The sequence below is a fragment of the Canis lupus genome, chromosome 3, assembly GCF_011100685.1.
Source record: "Canis lupus familiaris isolate Mischka breed German Shepherd chromosome 3, alternate assembly UU_Cfam_GSD_1.0, whole genome shotgun sequence".
NCBI lineage: Eukaryota > Metazoa > Chordata > Mammalia > Carnivora > Canidae > Canis > Canis lupus.
The window spans coordinates 73968768-73994929 of NC_049224.1; the positions used below are offsets into that span (position 1 = coordinate 73968768).

Sequence of the window (26162 nt, forward strand, 5' to 3'; positions counted from 1 at the left end):
TGAGTGCAGGCCATGGATTGGTACTCTGGGTGCCAGGAAGCAGGGAGAAGGACTATCTGCCCCTCTGGCTTCCTGCATCTTTGAGAGCACCCCAGAGATGTCCCCATTGTTGGATTGCCAATAACTAAGTTTCTACGACACCAGGTTTCTAGGATTAGAGCCTCCACAGACTTGCTGCATGGGTTGGTGAAGGGGCTCACTTCATCTCTCCACTCTATGTCCACTGAAAATGGTGAAATCTTTAAAACTTGAAATTCTTCACCTTCAACTATTCAACCAAAATCTGTTGGACACTAAGGGCCAGGCATTACGCTAAGCACTGATGATACAGTGGCACAGCCCAGCACGGTCTCCGCTTTCACAGAGCTGATGTCAAGGTTAAGGAGATTCTATGCCCCCCACCCCCACCCCTCCACCTACCCTGTGGCCTTAGGAGAAGGGAAATCTGGTTAAACTATAAACATTCACTAAGCAACTTTCATTAGACCACATTTTATTTCACAAGAATCTTACTTTTTTCCTGATGAGAAAAACTGGAACTAAGAGAGTTTTAGTAACTGACCCACAGCCAGTTCCTGGCACAGTCAGGGTTCAAACTCAGTTTTGTCCAGCGGGCTTTTCGGCACAGCACTTACCGGCTTTGGTGCACTGGGGAGTTTACCCCTGCTGGTTCAAGTCACAGATCAAAACTCACCTTGTTCTTTTACATTTAACATTGGAAACTGAGATGAAACATTTTTCCCTATGCTGTATAAGGTTGTGGGAGCTTGTGTGTGACAGTGTGAGTCACCCTCAAAGTAACACTTCAGCTTTAGTGAAATGTTTTTTGCAGTTAATGTGGGTGGGTTCTTAGGGACCATGAAGCAAACAAAATGGAATTTTACTGTGAAAGAGAATTACTAAATGCCAAAAGTAAGTGGATGACCCTATAATTTGTATTACCCCAAAATATAACTAATGGCAACGTAAAATCATAATTTGCAACATGTTTACGGCCAGCATAATAAAGACTAAATCCGTTTCGATTTCCAGCAGAGGAGAAGATAAATTACCCATGCCAGATGTCCAACAACCAAGCAAAATAACATGGAAATTTAATTTTTACTTGCTTAACTATAATATTTATGACTCTTAGAGTACAGATTTGGGTTCATAAAACAGTAAAGGTTGAAGCCATCTGCTTGATAACAGAGCAGACTGCGGAGAGTGACTCTTTATGCTGAAAGAATTTCTTAAGTGTGGAGAATCTACAGGCCAAATAGAATGATTTATTCTGTTCATTCATTGGATGCCTTTATGTGATGGCCTTTTGTGCAAGGTCTGGAAGACCTGATGATAAAACATATACAGACCAACCTCTTCTCCATCTTTGCGCAGATTCTCCTCGCCAGGACCATCCTGCCTCCCTTGCCCCTCCTTGCAGATCTCCCTTCCTCTTACCCTGCCTTTGTCTAGCTCATGCCAGCCCTCACTTCTGATCTCAGCTCCACAAACACTTCCTCAAAGAAATTATACTGGGCCTCCGAGTCTAGGTCAGTTCCCCTTCTTACCCTCATAACACCACACATCTCTCCCTGTGCCGGCTGTCACTACTGTTATTTTATTTGTGTTATTTTAAAAGAGACTTTTATTTATTTATTCATGAGAGATACAGAGAGAGAGAGGCAGAGACATAGGCAAAGGGAGGCAGGCCCCTGTAGGAAGCCTGATGTGGGACTTGATCCCAGGACCCTGGGACCCAGGACCCTAGGGTTCACGCCTTGAGCCAAAGGCAGATGCTCAACCACTGAGCCACCCAGGCATCCATATATTTGTGTTATTTGATTGATATTGTTCCCATGAGTCACCTAGCTCCTTGAGATCAGGAACTCTACCTAATAATATTCATCACTGCATCCCCAGCTCATAGCATAGTGCATATGGGGGCACAGAGTAGGTACCAATAAATATGTGTGAGATAAATACAGTTCTACATTGACTATGTGGAAAGTACAGCTGCTGTGGTGTCTTACGAAGACCCTTCAAAAACTCTTCCCCCCTAAATTATAACTGAGATCAGAAGTGAGGGCTGGCATGAGCTAGACAAAGGCACTTTATCAGCTTCATTCCTTGAAGTGCCAAGGATATCCACAGTGTGAATGAACTAGGAGTTGAGACAATAGCTCAGAATATTGGCAGCTGTCTGTTCTCTTTAGTCGTTAATTCTAGGTAATTTTGCAATCATGTACTTTCCCATCCTCATTTGATTTTCACACTGGCCAGATTTGGAACAGCTGAGTGGTTTTAGGATCACTGTTAACAGATGGAGCTTTGAATGTAGTAGAAAGTTGGCTCCTTGAATAATGGAAGTCTATTTCAAGCTGCCATAATTGGTTCTATTAGCCCTAAAAAGCAAGTAGCTATCTTGGGCTTGCACAAAAGTGCCCAGGTTTTTATGTGCTAAAAAGGTCAGAATGATGCATAGCAACGCTGAAGTTTTGGGTTCCTGGGGCAGTAAGAAGAAATAAGACTGGAAGGTTTTTTGGAGCCAGATTAGAGAACTGATTAAGAATCACCAAACCATCTGAAAATGCCCACATCCATCTTGACTACGGTCATCTGGGAGGGTTAATGTGAGTTCCTTCTTTTCTGGGGAAGCTCTTAAAAGGAAAGCCGGTACTTTGTGGGTACCAGGGTAGACATTATTGCCATTGGCACCACAGAGTCATAGCTGAATCTCCCAAAGTACGGGGAGAGGAAGGAAGCGCTAAGGTCCCCATTTCCAAGGTCAGCCATCCTGCTGAGCACCTATGCAGTCCCACCCAATTCCAAAAATACCCCTCGAGTGGGCTTAAAATGATGCTTGAAAAATACTCTGTTTTACAGTTGGTAGTGCTTTCTATTTTTCAAAGTACATCAAAATACACCTTAATTACCTCAATTACCCTTACCTTTAGTTTCTTCCATGTAGCTTCAAGGCAGCCACACTAGCTTTGCTGACGTCACAAGGAAGTTCAGGTGTTGTATCCACTGCTGAACCTTTAAAGAGAACCTGTGGGGAGAGGCCAGCGGGGACTGCCTCACTGCTCCACCCACCAGGCAACACGAGTGCCTCATGTAGGTGACTACTTGGTCCAGGGCCTTCCTTCAGGCTTGTAGGCTCAGCCTTCTGCAATAGCGGCCTACCAAAAAAGATCCATTGTGTGATCCAGCCCACAAAACAGGTTAATAAGAGCAGAAGGCCAATGCATTAATTCACAATGAGCAACACAATCGAGAGAAAATATGGACCAAAACACTTCAGACAGCTAATACGTGTGTCCTCTCTCCGTAGACAAAACCACGTGGGAAGTCAAATCACGGCTAAGGCTTGTTTGGTAGGTCTTAAAAATAGATTCCTTTGCCAACACAGCTTGACAGGCCTTCTCCCCAACTTTAGGGGTAGCCTGACTGGCTCACTTAACATAGCACTTTTAACACATAATAGGCTTTAACTTTGTTTGGAGTGATTTCTGAAGACGACTTTGCATGTTTCTGTGTAATCACGAGTTGATTTTACAGGCCAGCTCTCAGAGGACAATCTTATTTTCTTATCCCCAAATTCCTAGGTGGCACCTCAGAGTTGACTTCTTGTACTGCTTGGACCCCCACACTTTTATTAAGAAAAATGAAACTCAAAGAAGTTAGGTGTCATTCTTTCAGTCATTCAACATATTTTTTTTTTTTTTTTTTTACCTGTTATGGGTCATGCCCCAAGGTTGGTTTTGGGGAAAATGGGTTGCATAAAATACAGTCTTTATACACAAGGAGGCAGGCAAATAAGCAGTTGCAACAAAATCGGATAAATTCACTATCAGGAAATAGAAGTCACAAGATTATAGTCTGGATCCCTAGCTCTGTCTACTACTCCTTGTTTTGTTGGTTGTTATTTTATTTCGACTTTCCAATTTCATACCCAAGTAGAGCTGAACAAGTAGTTTTGTAAATACAAATATAAAAAATTGATGGATCGATGGGGCAAAACTCTCTAAGCAGCCAAGAGATTCCCAGCTAGGACGAGGAGGTTTTAGATGTACCATCACCATGGGGGATGCGCCTTGTCTTTGACATGAAAATCATCAAGAAGCAAAGTGAAGAAAAGACCTTGCAAGTTTCCATTACTCAGTGGGAATCAAAAATTACTTTGGAAGGGTGAATTAAGGTTAGATACCAGATGTTATAGACATAAAGCACTTTTGAAAAGTGACAGAGATCTAAAAAAAAAAAGAAGAAGAAGAAGAAAGGAAATATCAGAGGGCCATCTGGACATTGTCATGGCCAATGTGACAGGGGCTTATTCAAGAATATAAGGCATGGAATTTTAATTCAAGTTTCTACTGCTGGAAATTCATTTTGTGTACTAGATTCAGGCAGGTCAAAACTTATACTAAGGTTCTTTTTAATTTTTAAGGCTCTTCCAAGGTTCCTGAAAAAAAAAAGTCAAAGAAGTATTTGGTTCAGACCTTTGACAAATTCATGAATAGACTTCTGTGAAGATTTAAAATATTCCTGACAGCTTCTGCTGCCTTAACTAGTCCTGGTGAATTAATATTATTTGAAAGAAATTCTATTTCCCAGTGTAGAATCAGAATAATATCCCACTCATCTTAGCTATTCTGAAGAAGGCCTACCTTTTTGCCTTTTTATCAATTTTTCAGAAATTTTTCTATTAGCATATAAGTTACATTTCCTTGGATATGAGGAGAAACAGAATATAATGCACTACTAGAAAATTATTTTGGACTAGCCACCATTTTGACAGATAATAGCTTTATATAGTAAATTATGGTTACACCATATTATCCAACATCAGCAAACCAAATAACTCACAAATGATGAACAGTTTGGCTTTCCAACCAAAAGAGCTCTGCTAATTTTCTTTGATAATTATTTAATGTCATGAATAGGTTCTTTTGATATTTTATCCATAGAAAGAACTGCCTCCAAATCTCAAATTCTGTATATAAGATACTTTGTCAAAGATTACCTAAGCAATTATCTGCATTCTGAAGCCTTAATGTGTATCAGAATCAACTTGGATGTCTGTAAAATTTCAGGCCCTTGGACCATTTTGAAGAGAGATTATAATTCAGTAGATTTGGGACAGGGTTCTAGAACCTGCATTCTAAACTCAACTTCTTGTGGTTTGCAGGCCAAGGGTCCGTTGATCACTTTATTTGTTTTCTATTGTTGTGTGAAAAATTACCACAAATTTGAAGCCTTAAAATAACACTCTTTTGTTATTTCAGTTTCTGTGGGTCAGAAATCTGGCCATAGTTTTGCTGGATCTTGGGGTCTGACAAGGCTAAAATAAAGATGAGAGCTGGCCTCTATTCTCATCTGGAGGCTCTACTTTTATTTTATTTTATTTTATTTTATTTTATTTTATTTTATTTTATTTTATTTTATATTTTATTTTATTTATTCATGAGAGAGGCAGAGACATAGGCAGAGGGAGAAGCAGGATCCCCATGGGGTGCCAGATGTGGGATTTGATCCCAGGACCCCAGGATCATGACCTGAGCTGAAGGCAGATGCTCAGCTGCTGAGCCACTCAGGGGTCCCCTGGAGGCTCTACTTCTAATCTCATTTAGATTGTTGGCAGGATGCATTTCTTTGAGGTTCTATACTAAGGGCCCTGGCTTCTTACCACCTGTCTGCCTGAAGTACCTCAGCATCCAGAGGCCACCTGCAGACTCCCACTAACTGACCTTTCCATAGACAGTTCACAGCATGGCAGTTTGCTTCCTGGAGCCCCACAAGAGATCCTCTCCAATTTCAGGTTAGGCCCAGTCTCTTTTGTAAGGGCTTTTACCCCATGAGGTCAGGCACACCCAGAATAATCTCCCTTTTCAGTAACTCAACATCAACTGATTTGGAGTGTTAAATACACCTGCAAAAATCTCATCTTTGCCATATAATGTAACCAAATCACAAGAGGGAAATCCCATTCATGGTCCTGCACACACTCAAGGGAAAGGAATTAGAAGAGGCATTGTGCCAGGGGATGGGAATCTCAGGAGCTGTCTTAGAGTTCTGCCTACAACACTCACCCGTGGAGAAGGTGAGATTTAGAAAGACAAAAATCACAGATTCCTAGGAACTTTCAGTGTGAGACAAATAGGGCTTATAGAATTATCCCCATAGATGTGGTTGTCCTTATAGACAATAAGGTAAAAATAAAGGATGCTAAGGTAATCAAATGCGATGGGTCTGTGAGGAAGAGAGCAAGGAGATGAGAGCTTGGTGTCCACATAAAAACTGGTCTCATTTTCTCACCTTTGTCCCAGCCAGTCAGGAAAGCTTTGTCAATCACTTTTTAGAAGGCTAAATATTGTGTAAGAAGAAATTCTGGCTTTGGTGGTTATTTTAGCATTTTCATAGGAATGGAAGGGTCCTCAATGTCTGTTGAAATGGCCCCTAAAAGGCATCATTCCTGCCCCTTAAAGAGTAGTTGCTACTTTTTAACATCTCTAATTAACATTGATAATTTTCTGGAAAATTTTACAAAACCTGATACCAGAGGAGGTAGAAAATCTAGACAAAACCATTATCATAGAAGAAATAGAAAATTTGTCAGTTACCCCTCAGAAAGTAACAGAGCAGTTCATGGGGGAATTTTTACCAATCACCAAAGAATAGATTTTCTTTCTTTCTTTCTTTTTTTTTTTAAGATTTTATTTATTTATTTACTCATGATAGACACAGAGAGAGAGAGAGAGAGAGAGAGAGGCAGAGACACAGGCAGAGGGAGGAGCAGGCTCCATGCCAGGAGCCAGACACAGGACTCGATCCCGGGACTTGAGGATCGTGTCCTGGGCCAAAGGCAGGCGCCAAACCGCTGGGCCACCCAGGGATCCCCGAGAATAGATATTTTCAATGTATTTATTATTGGCCATAGAAAAGAAGGCTGCTTCCAAATTCTATTGTAAAGTAAACATTAATAATATTTTAAACTAAGAAAGATTGTGCCTAAAATGAAATCATTGAGCAATATTGCTTATGTATATAGATGCAAAAACCCTAAACAAATATTATCAAAAGAACCCAGTAGTAGCACAGTTTAAAAAATATATGTATCTGGGCAGCCCGGGTGGCTCAGTGGTTTAGCACCGCCTTCAGCCCAGGGCCTGATCCTGGAGACCTGGGATCGAGTCCCACGTCAGGCTCCCTACAGAGAGCCTGCTTCTGCCTCTGCCTGTGTCTCTGCCTCTCTCTCTCTCTCTCTCTCTCTCTCATAAATAAGTAAATAAAATGTTTAAAAATATATATATATGTATCTATACATACATATATACACTCCTACTTATTCCAAGACTATAGGAACAGTTTGCCATTAGGAGATATCTACTAACATCACTCATTAATAGATCTAAGGGAAAATTTGTTTGGTTATCTTTCTACATCCTAAAAATGCATTTGACAAACTCTAATGTCCATCCTTCATAAAACTCCCAACCAATAAAAATAAGATAAACAGGTACTTCCTTAACATGATAAAATATATCTATCTCAAACAAAAACCCAGAATTATATTTACTAGGGAAACACTAAAAGCATGTCTATAAAGCCAGCAATTTTCAAGACTGTCCACTGTTGCCACTTTACCTACCATCATCCTGGAAGTACTGGTCAACATAATTAGGTAAGAGACAGAAATCGGAAAGGTAAAATGATCACTTTATGTACTGGAAAATTTAAGAGAATTCTCTAGAAAAATTTAAAAGTAAAATTCAATAAGGGGCAAGGTATGAAATTAATACAAAAAATCAATACCATTCATATATTTAAACAACTAGTTAAAAGATATGCTGCATTTAAAACAACCATAAAAAGATAAAATAACTAGGAATAAAATTAATATAAAGAAATGAGTAAGAGCTTTCTGAAGAAACCCAGAAAAATGCTCCTGAGAGACATAAAAATGACTTGAAGAACAACAAAAAGGTATATCATGTTCTTGAATAAAAAGATGAATATGTAAAGTTGCCAGTTCTTCCTAAATCATAAACAAGGTCATTTTAGCATCCTGATGAAAAATAAGCTGTCAGTAATAGCCAGATAAAAATTGACAGAGAAGACTAAAGAAGAGAAGGATCTGTTCCACCATGGTACAGGCACATAAGTAGATAAATATATTTAATGAGGGGCACCTGGGTGGCTCAGTCAGTTAACTGTCCAACATTTGGCTTTGGCTCAGGTTGTGATCTGAGGGTTGTGAGGCTGAGCCCTGTGTCCAGCTCCCCTGCTCAGCATGGAGTCTGCTTAAGATTCTCTCTCCCTCTTCCCTTCCTGCTTCTGCTCTCTCAAATAAATAAATAAATCTTTAAAAAATATATATCTAATGAAATATGAGAAAGTTTAAGACTTGAGTAAATGATGAGAGTCGCATATCTAATTGGTAGGAAAGAGAAGGATTACTGAATGAATGGTATTGGGACAACTGAATAACCACCAAAAACATTTCCTTTTTTTTTTTTAAGATTTTATTTATTTATGGCAGAGAGGGAGAGAGAGAGGCAGAGACACAGGCAGAGGGAGAAGCAGGCTCCATGCAGGGAGCCTGATGTGGGACTCGATCCTGGGACTCTGGGACCACGCTCTGGGCCAAAGGCAGGTGCTAAACCGCTGAGCCACCCAGGGTTCCCTGGAAAAAAATTTTCTTACTCCAGAGTTCACACTAGTATGAGGGTAAATTTCAAATGGATCAATAATTTTAATGTAAACATGAAACCATAAAAGTAATAGAAACAATGGTAGAATTAATTTATAATCACAAAGTAGGGCTTTCTATCCATGACACAAAATTCAGTTAAAAGACTGATAAATATGACTATGTGAAAAAGAATGTACATAGCAAAACCCATTAGGAAAAAATTATTTGCAGTTCGTCACATATGATAAGCAAACTTTCCTGGTAAAAAAGGAAGTTCTAATAATTGATAGAGAGAAGATCATAACCCAATAGACAAATGGATAAGGATATAAATGGACTGTTTACAGAAAAGAAACTACAAATGGCTCTTAAATATATGAAAGGTTGTTCAGTCTCATTAACAATAAATTCTTTCAAAAGAAACTTTTCTTTTGATGTCTACTATGTGCCAAATAATATTGGCCTTCTGGGAGTAGGACACACAGCAATGAGCCAAATAAAGATCTCTGTTTTGTTGAGCTTACATTCAGGTGGCAATGAAAATTAAAGTTACATGGAAATGCCATTTTCATCTACCAGATTGGTAAAAATCCAGAAGTTAGATATATTCTGTAGCAAGGGGCAATAGGCGTTCTGCATTCCCATACTTGGCTAAGGTAAACCGAGAGGCTAAAATGAGTAACAACTTCTATGATATGTAATTTCAAAGTTACAAATATACAAGCCCTTTGAGCCAGCAATTCTATTTCTAGGAATTTTTCCCATGGATTGCTTATATATGACAGAAATGACAAAAGTACAATGTTTATTGCTAGCGTGTTTGCAGTATGAGACTGGACACAATCTAATAGGATGTGTTTGAAGACAGGATGATACATCCATACTATGGAGTACCAGGAAATTGTAAAAAAGAATGAGGAAGCATTTATGGAAAGATCTTAGCCATACTGTTAAATATACATATATATGTATAGTATGCTACCAGCTGTGTAAATAAAGACAAAAATAACATATATGTACATATGAAAGTGTAAATCTATCTACCTATTATCTATATATCTATCCCCCCATATCTAAAAGCCTTGGTTGCCTGTGGCAAAGAAAGGAAAGAAGGAAGAGAATTATCTGGTGTGGTAGAAAGTGATTGTCTATAGCAAATGGAGTAAGAGGGAGACATTTTGCTGAATATTCCTTTATAGTTTGTAAAATTTTAATCATGTTTATGTGTCCCTTATTCAGAAAATTAAATCCCCAAAATAAGTCTTTCTTATTAAATGTTTTTCTAATTAAAAGTAAATAATTCCAAAAAAAATTTTTTTTAAAGTATATAATTCCAAGAGATGGTTTGACAGTATTTCTATTTTGGTAACCTATTCCAGTGTTTAATCATCTTCATGAATAAGAAACATGATATTCTTTTTTTATGCATATGGAAATTTCTTTAAAATTTAAAAGCGTTTTTGATAAGCATCATATTCTTGATTACACTTAAGTCTTTTTGATTTGTCTTCTTCAGAAGCAGCTACTCAAACTTCTCTTTAAATTATAGGTCACCTCATTTCCATTCATGTCCATGGCTTTGTATAAAAAGTAGAGACATCTGTGAAGCAAAAACCACATGTATTATGTAAAACTCTAGTTTCAGTATAAAAACTAGAAAAGCAAGGCCCTAGATCCCAGTGGAATGAAAGAGATACCATATGCCATGGGCCTGAAATTTCATCTCCTACCTTGAAGTCAGCTGCAGATAATATTAGAAGGATTTGATGCCACATAGTCTTTGAAAAGGAGGACAGACTAGAATTCATCTGATTTGTAACTTGGTTTCTTGGTAAAATTGTCCCTGAAATCAAAGATGTTGTTAATAAAAATTCTTAGGGACCTATTTTAACGAAATGCAGAGATGGAAATGTTTGCAGTCAATTTCCATACTAAAGTTCTATTCTTTCTACTTGGCATTGTATGGAAAAAATGGTTTTCTCTGCTTTGCTCCTCCTTTAACAGTGCTTCGGGGCTTGTACTCAGGAAGTGGGGAGAGAGGAGAAATGAAAAAAACAGAGTTAAGAGAAATGGGTAAAAGGTATCACAGTTGTAGGCAGGAAATTCAGTGAGTGAGGGAAACTGCCAGTATCCTTGCCAGATGGAGGGCATGATTCTCTTAGTACGTTGGAAAATGTTGGATCTGTTTTTGCATTGCTATTAACTAAACACAGACTGGAACAGCTCTCTTTCTTAAAAACTAGAGACCAAGCAAAGGCTGCCCTTGAATCAGGTCAAGAAAGTGCTTCCTCCAATACCAGAACTAGAAGTTACTTCCACGGTGCATCCGCAAGATCAATATACACGGTGAGTGATGATTTGGCCTTCTTAATGATTTGCCTTTATCCAATTAAAAACATAAAAAAAAACATGAAAAGACCTGAGGAGGTACAGTTTACCCCAGCCTCCCAACCTTCTTTTCTATCTGCGTGTAGGATACAAAAAGTGATGAACTTGCAAAAGCAGTTTATATGAATTAGATGACATGAAATAAAATCACTATTTCTTCCAAGGTCTAGGAAGTACGAATAAACTAATCTTTGTCTGTTAAACAGCATCTGCCCCTGAAATGTCAGCTCATCCCTTGGCTGTTTCCGGGGTTGAGTTATAGATGATTCTAGCAGGCCAATCGTTGTTTCAGTCAGAACATGAGAGGAGAATGCAAATTTATAAGCCGAGCTACCCACTGACCCTCAATTACTGAAATTAAAAAAACTTTCCTCGACATAACATCTGATGACCTAATTAACATGCACTGATTTTCAGGTGCTGGAATCCAGACTGTGGTCAGAAGTGTCTTAGAAATAGTTTTTCATTCATTCAACAAATATTTATTAAGTAGCTATTATGTTAAGGCACTATTGATAGCTATTGTAGAGGCTATAAAAATTATAAGGAAGAGGGGAGACACTAGCATTTACTAGTATCCTTCTCTTGTGCTTGGTGGTGATAGGCTACATCGTTTACTCTTTTTTATTTTTTTCAGTTTCAGGCGTAGACTTTAGTAATTCAAAACTTACGTACAACACCTGGTGCTCATCACAACTGCCCTCCTTAATCCCCATCACCTATTTCAACCATCCACCTCCACCCCTCCACCAACCTCACCTCTGGCAACCATGTTAAGAGTCTGTTTCTTGGTTCTCCCTTTTCTTTCCCCCCTATATTTGTTTGTTCTGTTTCTTAAATTCCACATGAGTAAAATCATATGGTATTTGTCTTTCTCTGACTTATTTCACTTAGCATAATACTCTCTGATTCCATCCACATCATTGCAAATGGCACGATTTCATTCTTTTTTTAAAAAAATTTTTTTTTCTTTTTAAATTTATTTATTCATGATAGTCACACTGAGAGAGAGAGAGAGGCAGAGACACAGGCAGAGGGAGAAGCAGGCTCCAAGCACCGGGAGCCCGATGTGGGATTCGATCCCGGGTCTCCAGGATCGCGCCCTGGGCCAAAGGCAGGCGCCAAACCGCTGCGCCACCCAGGGATCCCAATTTCATTCTTTTTTATGAAGTGGTATACCTATATCTCCCTATTTACTCTTCATGATACTTGAGTAGTTACCAGTCAAGATTCTAGCAGGAAACTAATAGTATACTCAAATTGGATCATTTGAGGTGAATTTAATAAAGGGTCTATTAACTCAGGATGTGGGAAAATCCAAAAGGAGAGCACAGCACTGAAAACTAGTAGTAGTGGGGCACTGCCACTGTCCCTAAGACTAAAGTGGCAAGGAACCCAGAAAGACAGAGGCACACACACACACAAACACACACACACACACTCTCTCTCTCTGATGGACTACGTGGGGAGGGCTACTGATAGGAACTGTGATTTTTAGTCAAGTGACACAACAGCCTGTGATTGCCCTGAAGAGAGAGAATACTTCAATTTGGCTGTCCTGTTCTCTTTCCCCCATGTGATAGTACTTCCCATTGGTCAAACCCAACCAGAGCCAGAAGACACTGAAGCTGGACTGAAGCAGTTCATATAGATTGGCCTCCCAGGGTACCAAACAGGGTGGCAAAAAATGGAATGCAGATCTAGAGAAGCAACCAAAGGGATCGAGTGTAGGTGGCTCAATATGTCAAACTGGAAACTAAGGGCTAAGGAGATACTTGTGTTCAGGCTTAGAGAGAAGCAGGTCTTAGTGGAATCAGAGTCTGCTATTGGTTCAGAAATCGTTAGGTAGACTAATGTAATCATACAGTTGTTTTAATGAAATAGGATGTTTGATACCTCTCATTCCAGTCCTTATTCTGGGATGATTAGCCTTGCCTATGAGGAGATTCTCTTTGTTCATTCACCTAATGCTTTTTGAGAACTACTGTATTTCCAGAGTTCTGCTATTCATTGGCAAAATAACATGCAGTCAGTGGGGAAATCAGATTGAGGAATCCCAATTCCAACAGAATGCCAATAATGTGATAGAAGTATCACAGGGAACTCACAGAGCACAACGGAGAGACCCCTCATTCTGAGGAAATCCTGCCTAGCATTTAGTAGATGTCCAATAAGTATATGTTGAATGCATGATTAAGTTCCAACTTTTATGTCTCTTTAAAAGAACTTGTGTGTAGTGGGCCCCTGGGTGGCTCAGCGGTTTGGTGTCTGCCTTTGGCCCAAGGTGTGATCCTGGAGTCCTGGGATCGAGTCCCACATCGGGCTCCCTGCATGGGGCCTGCTCTCTCTCTGCCTGTGTCTCTGCCTCTCTCTCTGTGTCTCTCATGAATAAAAAAATAAAATCTTAAAAAAAAAAAAAAAGAAACTTGTGTGAACACTTACACTTTCATTCTATAGAAGAGGAAAATAACCCAAACATACTGTGGTGACAAAAGCTCAAGGAGACCCTAGGTTTCCTGGGTCCTAGGCTGAGGAGTTGTTACCACTAACCACACTGTCTTCCTAGGCTTATTATGGAGGTTCCATTGCCTAACACAGGATTGGAAAGAGATGTTAATTAGTGATATTGGGAAGGTTTTTGGTATTCTTATAAGACACAGTTTTAATAAATGGTTTAAAAATTATTATCCACTAATCTTTTCATCTTTGTGTAAATAATATTTGTCTTTTTTCCCTTTCAATCTTCAGAATATCCTTATGAATTCCTCTGGACTGTTTGGACTGAATCCTTTTGAAGAATACTCATAATTTTACTTTGGGAATGAGTTAACTAGTGAATATATGGGTTCAGCTGAGAATTCACAATAGGAAACAGTAGGAATGCTGACTGGTTGATGAAAACTGGCTCAAGAGCATTCATTTGCCCCACGAGATCAAAGAAATGAGTTTTTTTTCCAGGAAGGCATCATGAGTCATGAAAAACAAGCTGATGAAACCCATGGAAACAACAAGGGAATGCTCACTGTCCTTGCATATCTGTCATCCTACAGCTTACAATGGACCCAAGATTTAGATTTTGAAAGGAACCAAAACCAGGATCAAGGAAGAAAATCTTTTCTCTCATTAGCCCACATTGCAGATTCTCATGTGATAGGTTTTCTTATATAAATGGATTCTATTTGGTAAATTACTTAACAGTGCCTGGGTTGTTTGTTTATACATTTGTTTGGATTTATAAATTTTGCCTCCTTTCAGCACTGAGGATGTTTTAAAAAAATCAAAGATATCAAAATAAAATGAATTTAAATGAAATACTAAGTGAAACTTGAATATTTAAATCTAATAGCAAAATGTTTCCTCTGATTCTTTTTGGTGTCATATTTTTCATAGCTGTTACTGATGTCAAGAAAAATGATAGTTATTAATTACAATAAAAGCACATATAGACAAAAGGGCATCTCTTAACATTGAAAAATAGAAAAATATCTTTCCAGAGTTAGGGTAGAATTTAATCAGTTGGCATCGATATATGGTTACAATTGCTTCTCTGAGCAGATTTCTAGAGTTTAACTTCAGGGTCAGATTTAATGTTAAGCGACCTAACAGGCATGGATGATTCAGCACACAGAGGTTTTCCCTTGTACTCTTTTCTTTCTTTCTTTTTGCTAGACCACAAACTGAGATTCTAATCATAACATTTAGGGGTTGAAGATTTGGCAAATGGAATTCTAGTAGCCTCACTTTTTATTGTCTCTGTAAACTTGATTAATAGGTGAGTCAGGCTCAGGTCTGGCATTATTCAGCAGGAGTTTAGGGGTATCACACTCCATGAAGGATGGATATTATACAATTTCTGAGAGGCCAAATTATTGTTTCCTCGCACACTGCCTATTATGTTCAGACAAATGACTTGAAAATCAATGGGAACTTGGCTTACAAAAGGCATAAATTAAGCTTCAAATTCTGTTAAATTGTGGCAGCTTTCTGGAAGCTAATTTTGCTTATTTATTGAAATAATAGACTCTAATAGATATTATGAAGCGTTCGAACATGTAGATGGCCTGCTGTCTGCCTACAAAGAGTCCAAAATCTGGTAGAGGAGACGGGGCATGCATACTACTAGTTATAACGCTAGACACAATAGGGTAAGATAAATGTCATTTATAGGCTCCACGCTTCCCGCTGAGAATTCACAGGCCAGTAGAATCATTTCCTGTTGGAGGTAAGCAGGGTAGGCTTTTCAAGAAAGTGGGTTTAGGCAGCACTGAAAATGGTTTCTCTTGGTCTTTTAGAAGAGGTCAAATTTCTCAAGGATACACTTTCTCAGCCCCCATAGCCCTTTTCATATCTGTTATTTACATTTATTTTCATGGTTACTAATTTATTCTGTTGCCCTTTCTAGACTGATTCTGCTCACCATAATATCCCTGGCAGCTGGTATGATGCTTGGTTCACAGAAGGTTCTTAATACATATTTATTGGATAAGAGACTATTAAACCCCTGTATATCAGGCACATGTCCTCTATAGTCTCACTTCTTCCCTCCAATGACTCCAGGAGACAGATGTCATTGTCCCTAAGGAACCTCAGCCTGAGAAGCTCACCAATTTGCCTATGGTCTCAGGATTAATATGTAGTTTCCGTCCTAGATTGAAGTATATAAAATACATACACTTTTTGTATCTATATTTAATAAACCTAAATTTTACAAAAGACAAGTATCATATGAATTGCGTTTTCCTTTCTCCCTCTGTCAGTAGATAGCTTCTGTCTGTCTACCTTCTCTCTTTTGCTCTCCCAACTTATTTCTTTCTGTTCATGTAAAACATGATAGAATAAAGACTTGAACACAATTTTCTGACAATTTATTCTCATAATTTGACTTTGATTGCTTCCTTCTCTGTTTCTTTTTTACTCTACTTCTCTTTTCTGTCTACATCTTTCATAACCATCTCTAACTATTGGTGCTATTCTGATGGATGGTGATCTTAGGACAATGAGGGGGAGGAAGTTCTTACATTTTTAAAATCTAAGTAGGATATGTTATCAATTAACCTAGAGGTATGACAACACAAGGTGCATTAAAAACCCCTCTGTGAACTGGAAATCGTGTACTTTAGTAAAAGCAAAAGAGTCTAGAAGTTTCTGTGATTTGAAGGACAAGGTGAAATGTACATGCCTAGCTAGGAAGGGGGAAATCAGAACATCCTGGTAAAAATTTACTTCATAAAATCCTCTGGATAAGTCATTTTCCTTCCTGAGAGCTAAGGCTGTTCCAGAGGGAAATATGGATCTACCATGGCTATTTACTGGAAGAAAATCATTTTACGGGCTATCAGTTAAGATATTTTCATTTGTAAATAATAACAGGCCCAAGTCAAAATGCCTTAAATGATAAAATGTATTGTCTTACCTAACAGGAATTCTGAAAGGAACACTTCCAGAATTGGTGAATTCAAGAACTCCCACCGAAATACAACCAGGTTTCCCCCCACTTTCCTTTCTGCCCTCATCAACTTGCTCACTTTTGTCTTCAGGTGCTTTGTCTCACGGTTCCAAGAAGAGATGAGATGGTGGTACCACAGTGCCAGCAACCATCACATCCACAATGCCATTTTTAAGAGTAAAGAAACCTTTATAAGAAGCCTCCCCCCGCCCCCCCAAAAAAAGAAGCCTCCCCAGATTTCTCCTCATGTCAGAGCATCTAGAATTGGATTATAGATGTGCTCTTACACCAACCAATGGTGAGGGAATGGGGCCATTGTTATAAATTCAGGAGGATCAAGATTTGCCCAGTTCTTAAGGTGGGGAAAGGAATTGACAGTTAGAATCAAAACAGGACTCTGCAAATATGGAAGACAGAAGACTGGCAGGTGCCTCTGTGCACATGTCTCCTCAATTCCAGGGAGATGTGAGGAGAGAAACTGACTAAAAATAAAACCCAGGCTTGGTTTTCCCCAGAACAATCCCTTGAAGCATGTTAAGGCTACTCTTCAAGTATGTGCTGTTGCCCAAACTTTCATGATGGGTGTCCACAAAGTTGTCATGGCATCATAATCTCGCTCCAAAGTTCTGTTTATTTTCAGATGGGCTGTAAAAATAGCCCATCTCTTTGCACATAGAAGAGTGATATCAGTGTGCAATATTACAAAAGCAGGCACAACATCCATAGTGAAGAGCCACATAGTAGGCATTATCTTTCTTTCATAGCCTTATACCAGTTTCCTCTTAGGGAATTACCTCTCACCCATGGAATGATGTCTTGACAGGACAGTAAATCAAGGTTTCTTGTCAATCAGCCAAGGGGTGACATGTGGCCAGAGCTAGACCACTTTGATCCTCTATGTCAGGACTTGGATTTATGGGTGCAATGATGTACGTGTGGAAAAAAAGACTTGGGTTTGTTCATTCCAGCAGCAGAGTTGAGTCATTTCTGCTTTTGGATGCCCCAGTACACCCCGAACTCCCACCCAACTGCTTTGGTTCCGAGCTTGCTTCTCCAGCCTTCCCTTTGATTCTGTGAGCTACCAATAATATCCTTGCAGAAAGATCCTTTTCCTGCTTAAGTTTCCAGACTTGGCTTCTGTTGCCTGCTGAATATAACATCTAACATCTATTTTATTTCATAAAGTCAGGATGTCTGAACTGTAGGAAATCTTAGAGATCATCCGGTTAACTCCCTCGTTTTACAGCTGAAGAAACTGAAGTCTCCCAGGCTGAGGCTTTCACCCAAGTTCACATCACAGACTTCATCTGTGACAGAATTGAGATGAAGGCAAGGTCTTCTTTGCCCAGGGTCCTAGAGTCTGCTTTTTATTTTAATTCCTTTTTAGTACAAACCACAGCCTCCTTCTCTGTCTCTCTTCTCTCTCTCTCTCTTTCTCCCTGCAATGCTTAATAGAAAATAGTGGCCTAAAAATCACCCCCCCCCCAACTGACAACTTGCTTTGTATAGTTTAAAAACTTGTTTCAGAGATAGTCCTTTCTGGGATTTGGCATCTGGTAAGGACAGGCATCAGTTTATATCCTTATATGGAGCCTTGATTCTTCCCAGCTATCTTTAAATGTTTATTTTCCTCTTACATGAAAATAATGTTGGGAAAGGAAGTGGTTCGCTCTAGGGAAATGTATGGGCTGAGGTTCTCAAAGTGATTACTTACCACTTCCAAGTCTGTCTGACTTTTAGCTGTGTGTATTTGGAGAGAGCCTTTCTTCTTGCACACTAACAGATAATATATCTGCTGTATTTTTTTTTCAGTTGTTTTAGGGCAGTCATAGCTCATGCAATCACTGCCAAAAGGGCCAAATGTTGGGGTAGGAGTTGGGTAGGGGATTAATAATGATAAGTACTCTTCCCTTATCTGTGGGGGATATGTTCCAAGATCCTCAGTGGATGCCTGAAACCATGGATAGTGCCAAGCCCTATGTATACAATGTTCTTTCCTACACATACATACCTCGAGTTTAATTTATAAACTAGGCACAGTAGAAGATTAACAGCAATAACTAATCATAGAGAAAAATTATAACAATACACTATAATAAAAGTTATGAGAATGTGGTCTCTCTCTTGAAATATCTTACCGTACAGCACTCACCTTTCTTCTTGTAATGGGGTGAGATGAGAAAATGCCTCCTTGATAAGATGAAATGACAAGAACCACTTAGGCCTTACAATGTAGTGTTGGGCTACTTTTGACCTTCTGCTGATTCCTTGGGAGGATCACCTGCCTCCAGACCACCAGTAACTGATCCCAAGGAAAGTGAAACCCTGGATAAGGGGGCAGGACTGTAGCACTAATTATGTGCCAGCTACTACTATAAGCACCTAGAAGGGATTGGTTAATTGGTTTTGTCTCATAACACTCACAGCTATACCTTCCATCCCCCTTTTGGAGAGTTAAAATGCACAGTAACGACCTAAAACGTTTGCTGTGTCCTTGTAGTTAAGTTTTTTTTTTTTTAAAGGTTTACTAGTGATTAAAGAGAGTTCTCAGGAAAATCCTTTTCTTTTTCTTCCCAATTATCCCTAAATACCAGTACTGAAGCAGAAGGTAAGGACTATTATCAATCACCCCAATTTACAGGTGGAAAAATGAAGGCAAAGAGAGGTTATGTAACTTACTCAAGATCACACAGCTATTAAGTGGCAGAGTTGAGGGGAACCTGGGTGGTACAGTCTGTTAAGCCTCTGACTCTTTGTTTTGGCTCAGTTTTTGAGCTCAGGATCCTGGGATGGAGCACCTCATTGGGCTCCGTGCTCAGTTTGAGTCTGCTTGACATTCTCCCTTCCTCTCCCTCCCACTCCTGTCTCTCTCTCTCTCTCTTTCAAAAATAAATAAATAAATAAATCTTAAAAAAATAAGTGGCAGGGTTGAGAATCGAACCCAGAGAGTCTAGGTTTAAACTCCATGCTTTTAACCCTCTACTCTGTTGCATCATAATCATGGACTCTCTCTTTATGTAGGGAAGATTGGTTTATTTTTCTTTTTTTTTTTTTTTTTAAAGATTTTATTTATTTATTCATGATAGTCACAGAGAGAGAGAGAGAGGCAGAGACACAGGCAGAGGGAGAAGCGGGCTCCATGCACCGGGAGCCCGACGTGGGATTCGATCCCGAGTCTCCAGGATCGCGCCCTGGGCCAAAGGCAGGCGCCAAACCGCTGCGCCACCCAGGGATCCCTGGTTTATTTTTCTTAGGAAAAAAAATATCGTCCAATACAGACAAATGCCTTCTGTAAACACTTCCAACGGGGGTTCTGTATCATGAATTTCTGTGTTTCAACAATGCTTGGAGGGTACACTACAAACAATACTCTACCACAAGTATTCTTACGCCGCAAATGCTTCTATCTACCGTGTATCAAAGTACCTTCATAGAACTGAATCATTTGGTGACTGTGAGAAGAATTGCACAGAATGAAGCTTTTGGCTCTAGATACTCATGAAATAACTCAACAAATCATTGTTTCATCATTGTGTCATTGATTACTTGAAAGAGTTAAAATCTTTTCATTCATTTCAAGATCCCCTGTGGTGGAAGATAATAATGACAATGCAAAAACAGCCAAATATTGATGAAGAAAGGCTGTGAATTGAGTACCTGAAAGTCTCTTTCTACTCACTAGGTTCAAAACATATTTTTTGACTTGAAATTTGCTACACAGAGACAGGAAATCATCTCTAGTCCCCTCCCTATTTTGGCAAACGGACAATATAGGTTTTATTTTTAAACAATGTAGCATAACAAAGTTCCACTGTGTCAAAACAAACAACAGTGCTTAATAATTACATCATAGCAAGATTTTTTTTCTTATTTTATTCTTTATTCAGAGTGAAAAATTCAGTAGGAAAAAAAAAGTGTTTTAAAAACTTGTCTATTTTATTCTATCTAAATAACAGACTAATACCAGAAGAAAAGTTTTCCATTATTCAGTAATTGTTACTTTTTTTACAGAACAATTAGATTAATGTGAGCAAAAAAGATCTTTTTCAATGGCATGTTTTAGTGCCAGAAATTCCATCAGAGACAGAAATCACATAGGCCATATTCTAGACAATGTTCTCATTTGGAATGAATAATGGTGGAGGAGCAAGAGTGAGGTCAGAAAAGGAGAGAGGACATTATCCTGCCTCTCTTGAGAACCAGTGGTATGAGCCCTGCAACTCAGGTTGGCCTACCTGTGCTCCAAACAAGCCAGTGTTTGAAAGTCCATCTTTCCTTCCCATTTAATTAATTCCACCACAATATTTGAGCAGTGTAGAACCTTCCCTACCATCTCAGTACCCAGACTTAATTTTTATTAGCAGTTTTTTTTCAGTGAAATTTAATTAAAGCTTTAGATGGGCTCCCTTTTAACATATTGCTGAAGTGCAGTCTTTTAGTTATTCATCCACTCGTTAATATATCAGCTACTTTATTTATTCTATTCTTTATTTTACCTGTCCCATAACCAAGACAGGTAATCCAGACAGTTATAATGCAGCCTGAAAAGAGCTGGGCTGGGGCTTACGTCCTTGAGGAACTGATTTCATCCGTCTTTGAATTCCTAGTACCAAACCAGATGCCTGATATGGAAATAACCCAATAAATGTTTGTGGACTTAATGAATGGAGTGCGATGGTACCCAGACAAGGGGCACCTAAATGGAGGAGGAAGACAGAACTGAGGGAAGACTTCCTGGAGGAGGGGACATAATCTCTTCCAGGAAGGAACACATATATAAAGACACCTGTGTGATGATGTACAGGAAAGGAGGCCCTACATCAAGATCTATGTGTTCTTCAAACACACACACACACACACACACACACACACACACACACACACAGGGGCTGACATGCAGGAGACAGAAATATGCTCTCTTTTCAAATAGTAATAACTATGCTATTCTCTATTTCAAGGACATCACAGTAATTAATATGTGACAGAGATGGCCTTTGTTAAACTTGAGAATGCCAGAGTTCTGCAGGAGAAATTGACAATACTGTGATCTATTGTGATATTTTTCACACTATATAATTTGAGCTTGTAACTGCTTACCCAATTAAAGATTAAGCAGGCAGGCCTTAAATGCTACTGCACAACTGAAAGAATGATTTATTACAGCAAAGGATATTGGAATAGAGGGAAGGCAGATTGCAATCAGAGGAGCACCATTGCAGGGTGCTGCACTGGTGCTCTGGAACCAGGCTTTCCTATTCAACCTGGAGAAAAGCTGTCCCTTAAATCCACCTTCTAGAGAGTTCCGGTGAACAATAACTAACTAAAAGTCCCTATAGTTTAAAAAAGGCACGTGTGTGTGTGTGTGTGTGTGTGTGTGTGAAGGGGGGGTCTCATTAATGGTTAAACACACTTTTTAGGAAAATCCTTTTTTCCCCCCCAAATTATTCCTAAATACCAGCTTTGAATCATTGCAGTAAGAGAAGACTGAGACACTGGAGGATTTATGGAATTTCATCCCACCTTTGGGGTTATACTATAGCCAAATTTTTAAAATCCAGTCAAAAATAAACAGTTTCAGTTGTGCTAATGATGTTATACTGATTTTGGAATGCATTGTTCTATGATGTCATCAGTATTGTTCAATACTTCAATCCATGAGGGCCCTTCATGAGCTCCAGCTATGCATGGTGGCAGTTATATATGTTCAATTGCCACTACATAGAGATGAGAGGGGGCATGGTGCCAGGGACAGTCCGCAAGAATCTCTGTGAGTTTGACCCTTGAGTTGGTAAGGAATTGATGAAAGTGCTAGAAAATGTAGAACCAAAGTGTAAGGACTTGTTTGGGTATTTTCCAGAATACTGAGGCTAGTCAGTGAAGGTTTTAGTCAAGGGATTTCTCAGAGAGTCCGTCCCAATCCACTTCCATGGAGGAGTACTAGGACCTGTGTTGACATCAAGTTGGTGTTGAGGAGGAAAAATAATTTCCCCCCTACCTTTCTGAGTTCTTAGCTGAGACCCTTGTAATAAAAGTCAGAATAACAAGAGAAAAACAAAAACAAGTTTATTACCTTGTAACCTCATGTAACATTAGTGATACCCAGGGGAAAATGAGTAACTCAAAGAGGTGGCTTAGTTCAGGCTTATACACCATTACTAGGGAAAGAGGAGGAAGATACAGACCTCTTAGGAGAAAGCAAATGATTTTTAGGAAAGATGAGTCCGCCCTGAAAAGAACAGATGGGAGGTATGATGGGTTGTGATGAAATCTGCCTGGGTGTGGTGTCACTTCTAGTCTCCTCTCCTGTAGTTAGAGTTTACCACCTCTGGTTTGATGAATCTCCAGAGGAAAGGATTTGTGACAACTAAGTTCCTCTTTGGGAATTTTAGGCAGATAAAGGGAGCGCAGAGGAAGCCTTTCCCTGCATTTGCGGTTTTTCAAGTGCCTACAGCTCAAAGTAATCAACATACCGAAGCACCATATTTTGAGGTGTACATCCTAAGCCCCACAGTCACATAGTGGAGTGCCATATCCTGCTATCCTTCAATATCTTTTACACCAGTTCATAGAACAGAAAAGAAGAAAGTGAAACAAGACTGAGGCAATGGGATAACGGAAGATACAAAGAGAAGTGATAGAACTTGGCAACTGAATGAATGTTGAAGGTGAAGAGAAGCAGCAGCCTAGGGTGGCAGCTAGGCTTCTGACAGAAGTAACACCATGTATCCAACATAGGATGTAGGAGGAGAAAGAAAGATGATGGATTCAATTTGGACACATTCAGATTAAGTTTAGTGGGATATCGAAATACTGATGTACAGGTGTCTGGTAGGAAGACAATTCCGGTTAAAATTTAGGAGTGATGTTAGGGTTCCAGGTAGAAATTTGAGTGTCATTAGCATAGTGGGTGTTTGTAGAACCATGGATATACCTACTGGATTTCTTGGCTCAAACTAATTTACCTAATTTTGGATGGGAGAAAGGCAAAGTGAATTTCAAATTGAACCCTATGTTGAGACCTACTGGATAGATATATGAATGGATAAGTGATTGAAGAAAGAGTATAGGTTCATGAACATCAATAAATGTTCTCTTTATCTCATGATTTACTTCAGCTTTAGCTCTGGTTAAGAAAAAAAAATGACTACTTCAAAAGGCAAAAGGGCAACATTTGTGTGCAAAATATGGAGGACTTTATTCCTGCTTTTAAAAATCCTTTCCTAGCCTTTCATTTTTCAAGCTAACTAATTTGAGACCATTTGATGTGTTATTCTCATTAGGTATCAATGACCTAGCAATGACTGACCAACTACTGCCATTGCAGCAAATCCTGATGGAGATGACCAGTCAAGTGACAGACTGGGTACTGGTCAGCAAGCAAACATGTTATTTTGCACCTGACTTCACTTAAGTAAATGTGAGTCTTCATGTTCCTTGCCAAAGACCAGGTGGTTTTAAAAGAAAGAGAGATGTGGGATACCAGGCATTGGTTTGTAACATCCACATCTTAGATAAATGGTCATATATGGTCCCAGGAGCTGCAGGACAAACAAGACTCCTTAGTAATCAATCACAACACTCCTCGCAACTCCCTTCCATCAAGGTAATGTACAGGGCAGGATGGAAACAAGTCTTTCATTACCACTGATGAATCATTTTTACCTTGCCAGGGAAAGGTAGTTCTGACCCTTCATGAATCGTTGAGGAAATGCTTAAAACATACAGTTGTGGCCCAAAATGGCCAAAATGTTTTCACACCTCACTACAGCCACCAAATAGTTTGGGCAATGCCAAATAAATTGCAAATCCATTTTGTAGTTCAGGAAGGTCATTAGGACTCAGATTCGTTTTCTACTGAGACTTTGCTTTGCTTTCCATTTATTACTCTCCTTTGAGTGAAATGGAGCCGTAGGAGGAGAGCAGAGACCTCAGTTCATTCAACCCTGACACATTATTCGTGTCTATGATTTCGCCATAAATTTGGAGGGGAGACAGAAATTGCAAATGCAGGGATTTAAATCCCCTTGTGCTACATTTGTCAAGAAGAGCAGATTGTAAACTGCTTCTTGCAAATATGATATGCATTTGGGCATCAAGCTAATAACTCTGAACCACAGACTCATTTATTTGTGTGGTGTTTCCCTCCAGAAGTTTCTGAAATTGCTTCTGTTGCCATTACGTATCTCAGAGCTGTTTGGATTTAGCAGGAAGATTACAGAGACTATCTGGCTAAGAAAGAAAGAGTCCTTCTCCAGTGAGATGAAAATGACAAATTTTTCTGTTTACATCATCACAGTCTTTACAAACTATGCTTTTGGAATACCTGGTTTGGGCTTCTCTGAAGAAAGCAAGAGATTTGTATAGTCATCAAACTTGTCTGAGAACCTTATAGAAATATTGATGATGAAGAAATCCAAATCATGAACATGCCCCCACTCACACTTCTGGCTCTTCTATTGAGAAATAATTTGTCTTTTACTTTTTAAATCACTGGTAGGGCCCTATCTTCTTGTCTTCCCAATCAGAAGCAATTTTCTTTTGCTTCTTGTTTTGATTTTTCTTGAGGGAGGGGGCGAAGAGGGAGAGAGAGACGATCTCAAGCAGGTTCCATACCCAACACAGAGCCTCATGTGGGGCTTGATCTCACAACCCTGAGATCCTGACTTGAGCTGAAATTGAGAGTCAGATGCTTAACCAACTAAGCCACCCAGGCACCCAGCTTCTTGTTTTGATTTTTTAAAATTTTGTTACATGTCATCTATTAATACATTTTCATTGTAAAAACAATTATTACAAATAACAACGGAGTTCCCTTTGATTACTATGCCAAATTCTGAAGTTCTCCTCTACCTTATCACAACACTTCCCACTCCTGGTAACAGCATTGTTGGTGGTTATATGTGTATCTTTCTAGATCTTCTTCTAGGGATGTGTGTCTGTGTGTAGTCTATCTTTGTGTGTGTGTCTGTGCGTGCGTTGTTTTAGATAATATTATACAAGTACCACCATACTGTGAATTTCTTTTTTTCAGTCAATAATACACCTTGGGGATCTGTTAGTACAGAGATCTATTCCATCCTGCCATGGACTGAATATTTGTGTTCCCCAAAATTCAGCATAATCCCCAGTATACTGATATTTGGAGAGATGGAACTTTGGGAGGTAATTGGGTCATAAGAGGGGAACCCTCATGAATGAGATTAATGCTCTTATAAGAAGAGACACAATAGAGCTTGCTTCCTGTTTCTCTGCTCTCTGCCACAGGAGGATACAGTGAGAAGACAGTCATCTGCAAACCAGGATACTAGATTTCACCAGACACTGGGTCTGCCAGCACCTTGACCTTGGACTTCTCAGTCTCCAGAACTGCAGAAATAAATGTTTGTTCTTTAAGCCCCCCAGTCTATGCTGTATTTGTTGCACCAATCCCAAATGACTAAGACATTCTTTTTTATTTCTTGTAATGGTTGCATACTATTCCACAGTATTGGTATACCATAGTTATGCAGGTGGTTTTAATTTTTCACCATAGGCTACCTCTGCTTGATAAGAGTCTTGAAAAATCTCTCAGGGAGTGAATTCCCCTAAGTTAAAAATGCAAACTCCATTCACTTTAATGGAAAAATGTTTATATATTTCTAAGCCTCCAAATCA

General features: G+C 39.2%; 1 protein-coding gene and 1 long non-coding RNA gene across 2 annotated transcripts in view; both read left to right on the forward strand.

The window, feature by feature from the left end:
- Positions 1-14374, forward strand: part of TMEM156 (transmembrane protein 156) — a 46148-nt gene extending 31774 nt beyond the window's left edge. Inside the window, exons 6-7 of the mRNA XM_038533478.1 lie at positions 10918-11020; positions 13811-14374. Coding sequence (XP_038389406.1) covers positions 10918-11020; positions 13811-13823 — 116 coding nt within the window. The 3' untranslated portion in view covers positions 13824-14374. The remainder of the gene's footprint in view (positions 1-10917; positions 11021-13810) is intronic.
- Positions 14375-22149: 7775 nt separating this feature from the next.
- Positions 22150-25907, forward strand: LOC111095296. Its single transcript, XR_005357293.1, has 3 exons — positions 22150-22275; positions 23789-23925; positions 25773-25907. It is a non-coding gene; the product is annotated as an uncharacterized LOC111095296 (long non-coding RNA).
- The last annotated feature ends 255 nt before the right edge of the window (positions 25908-26162 follow it).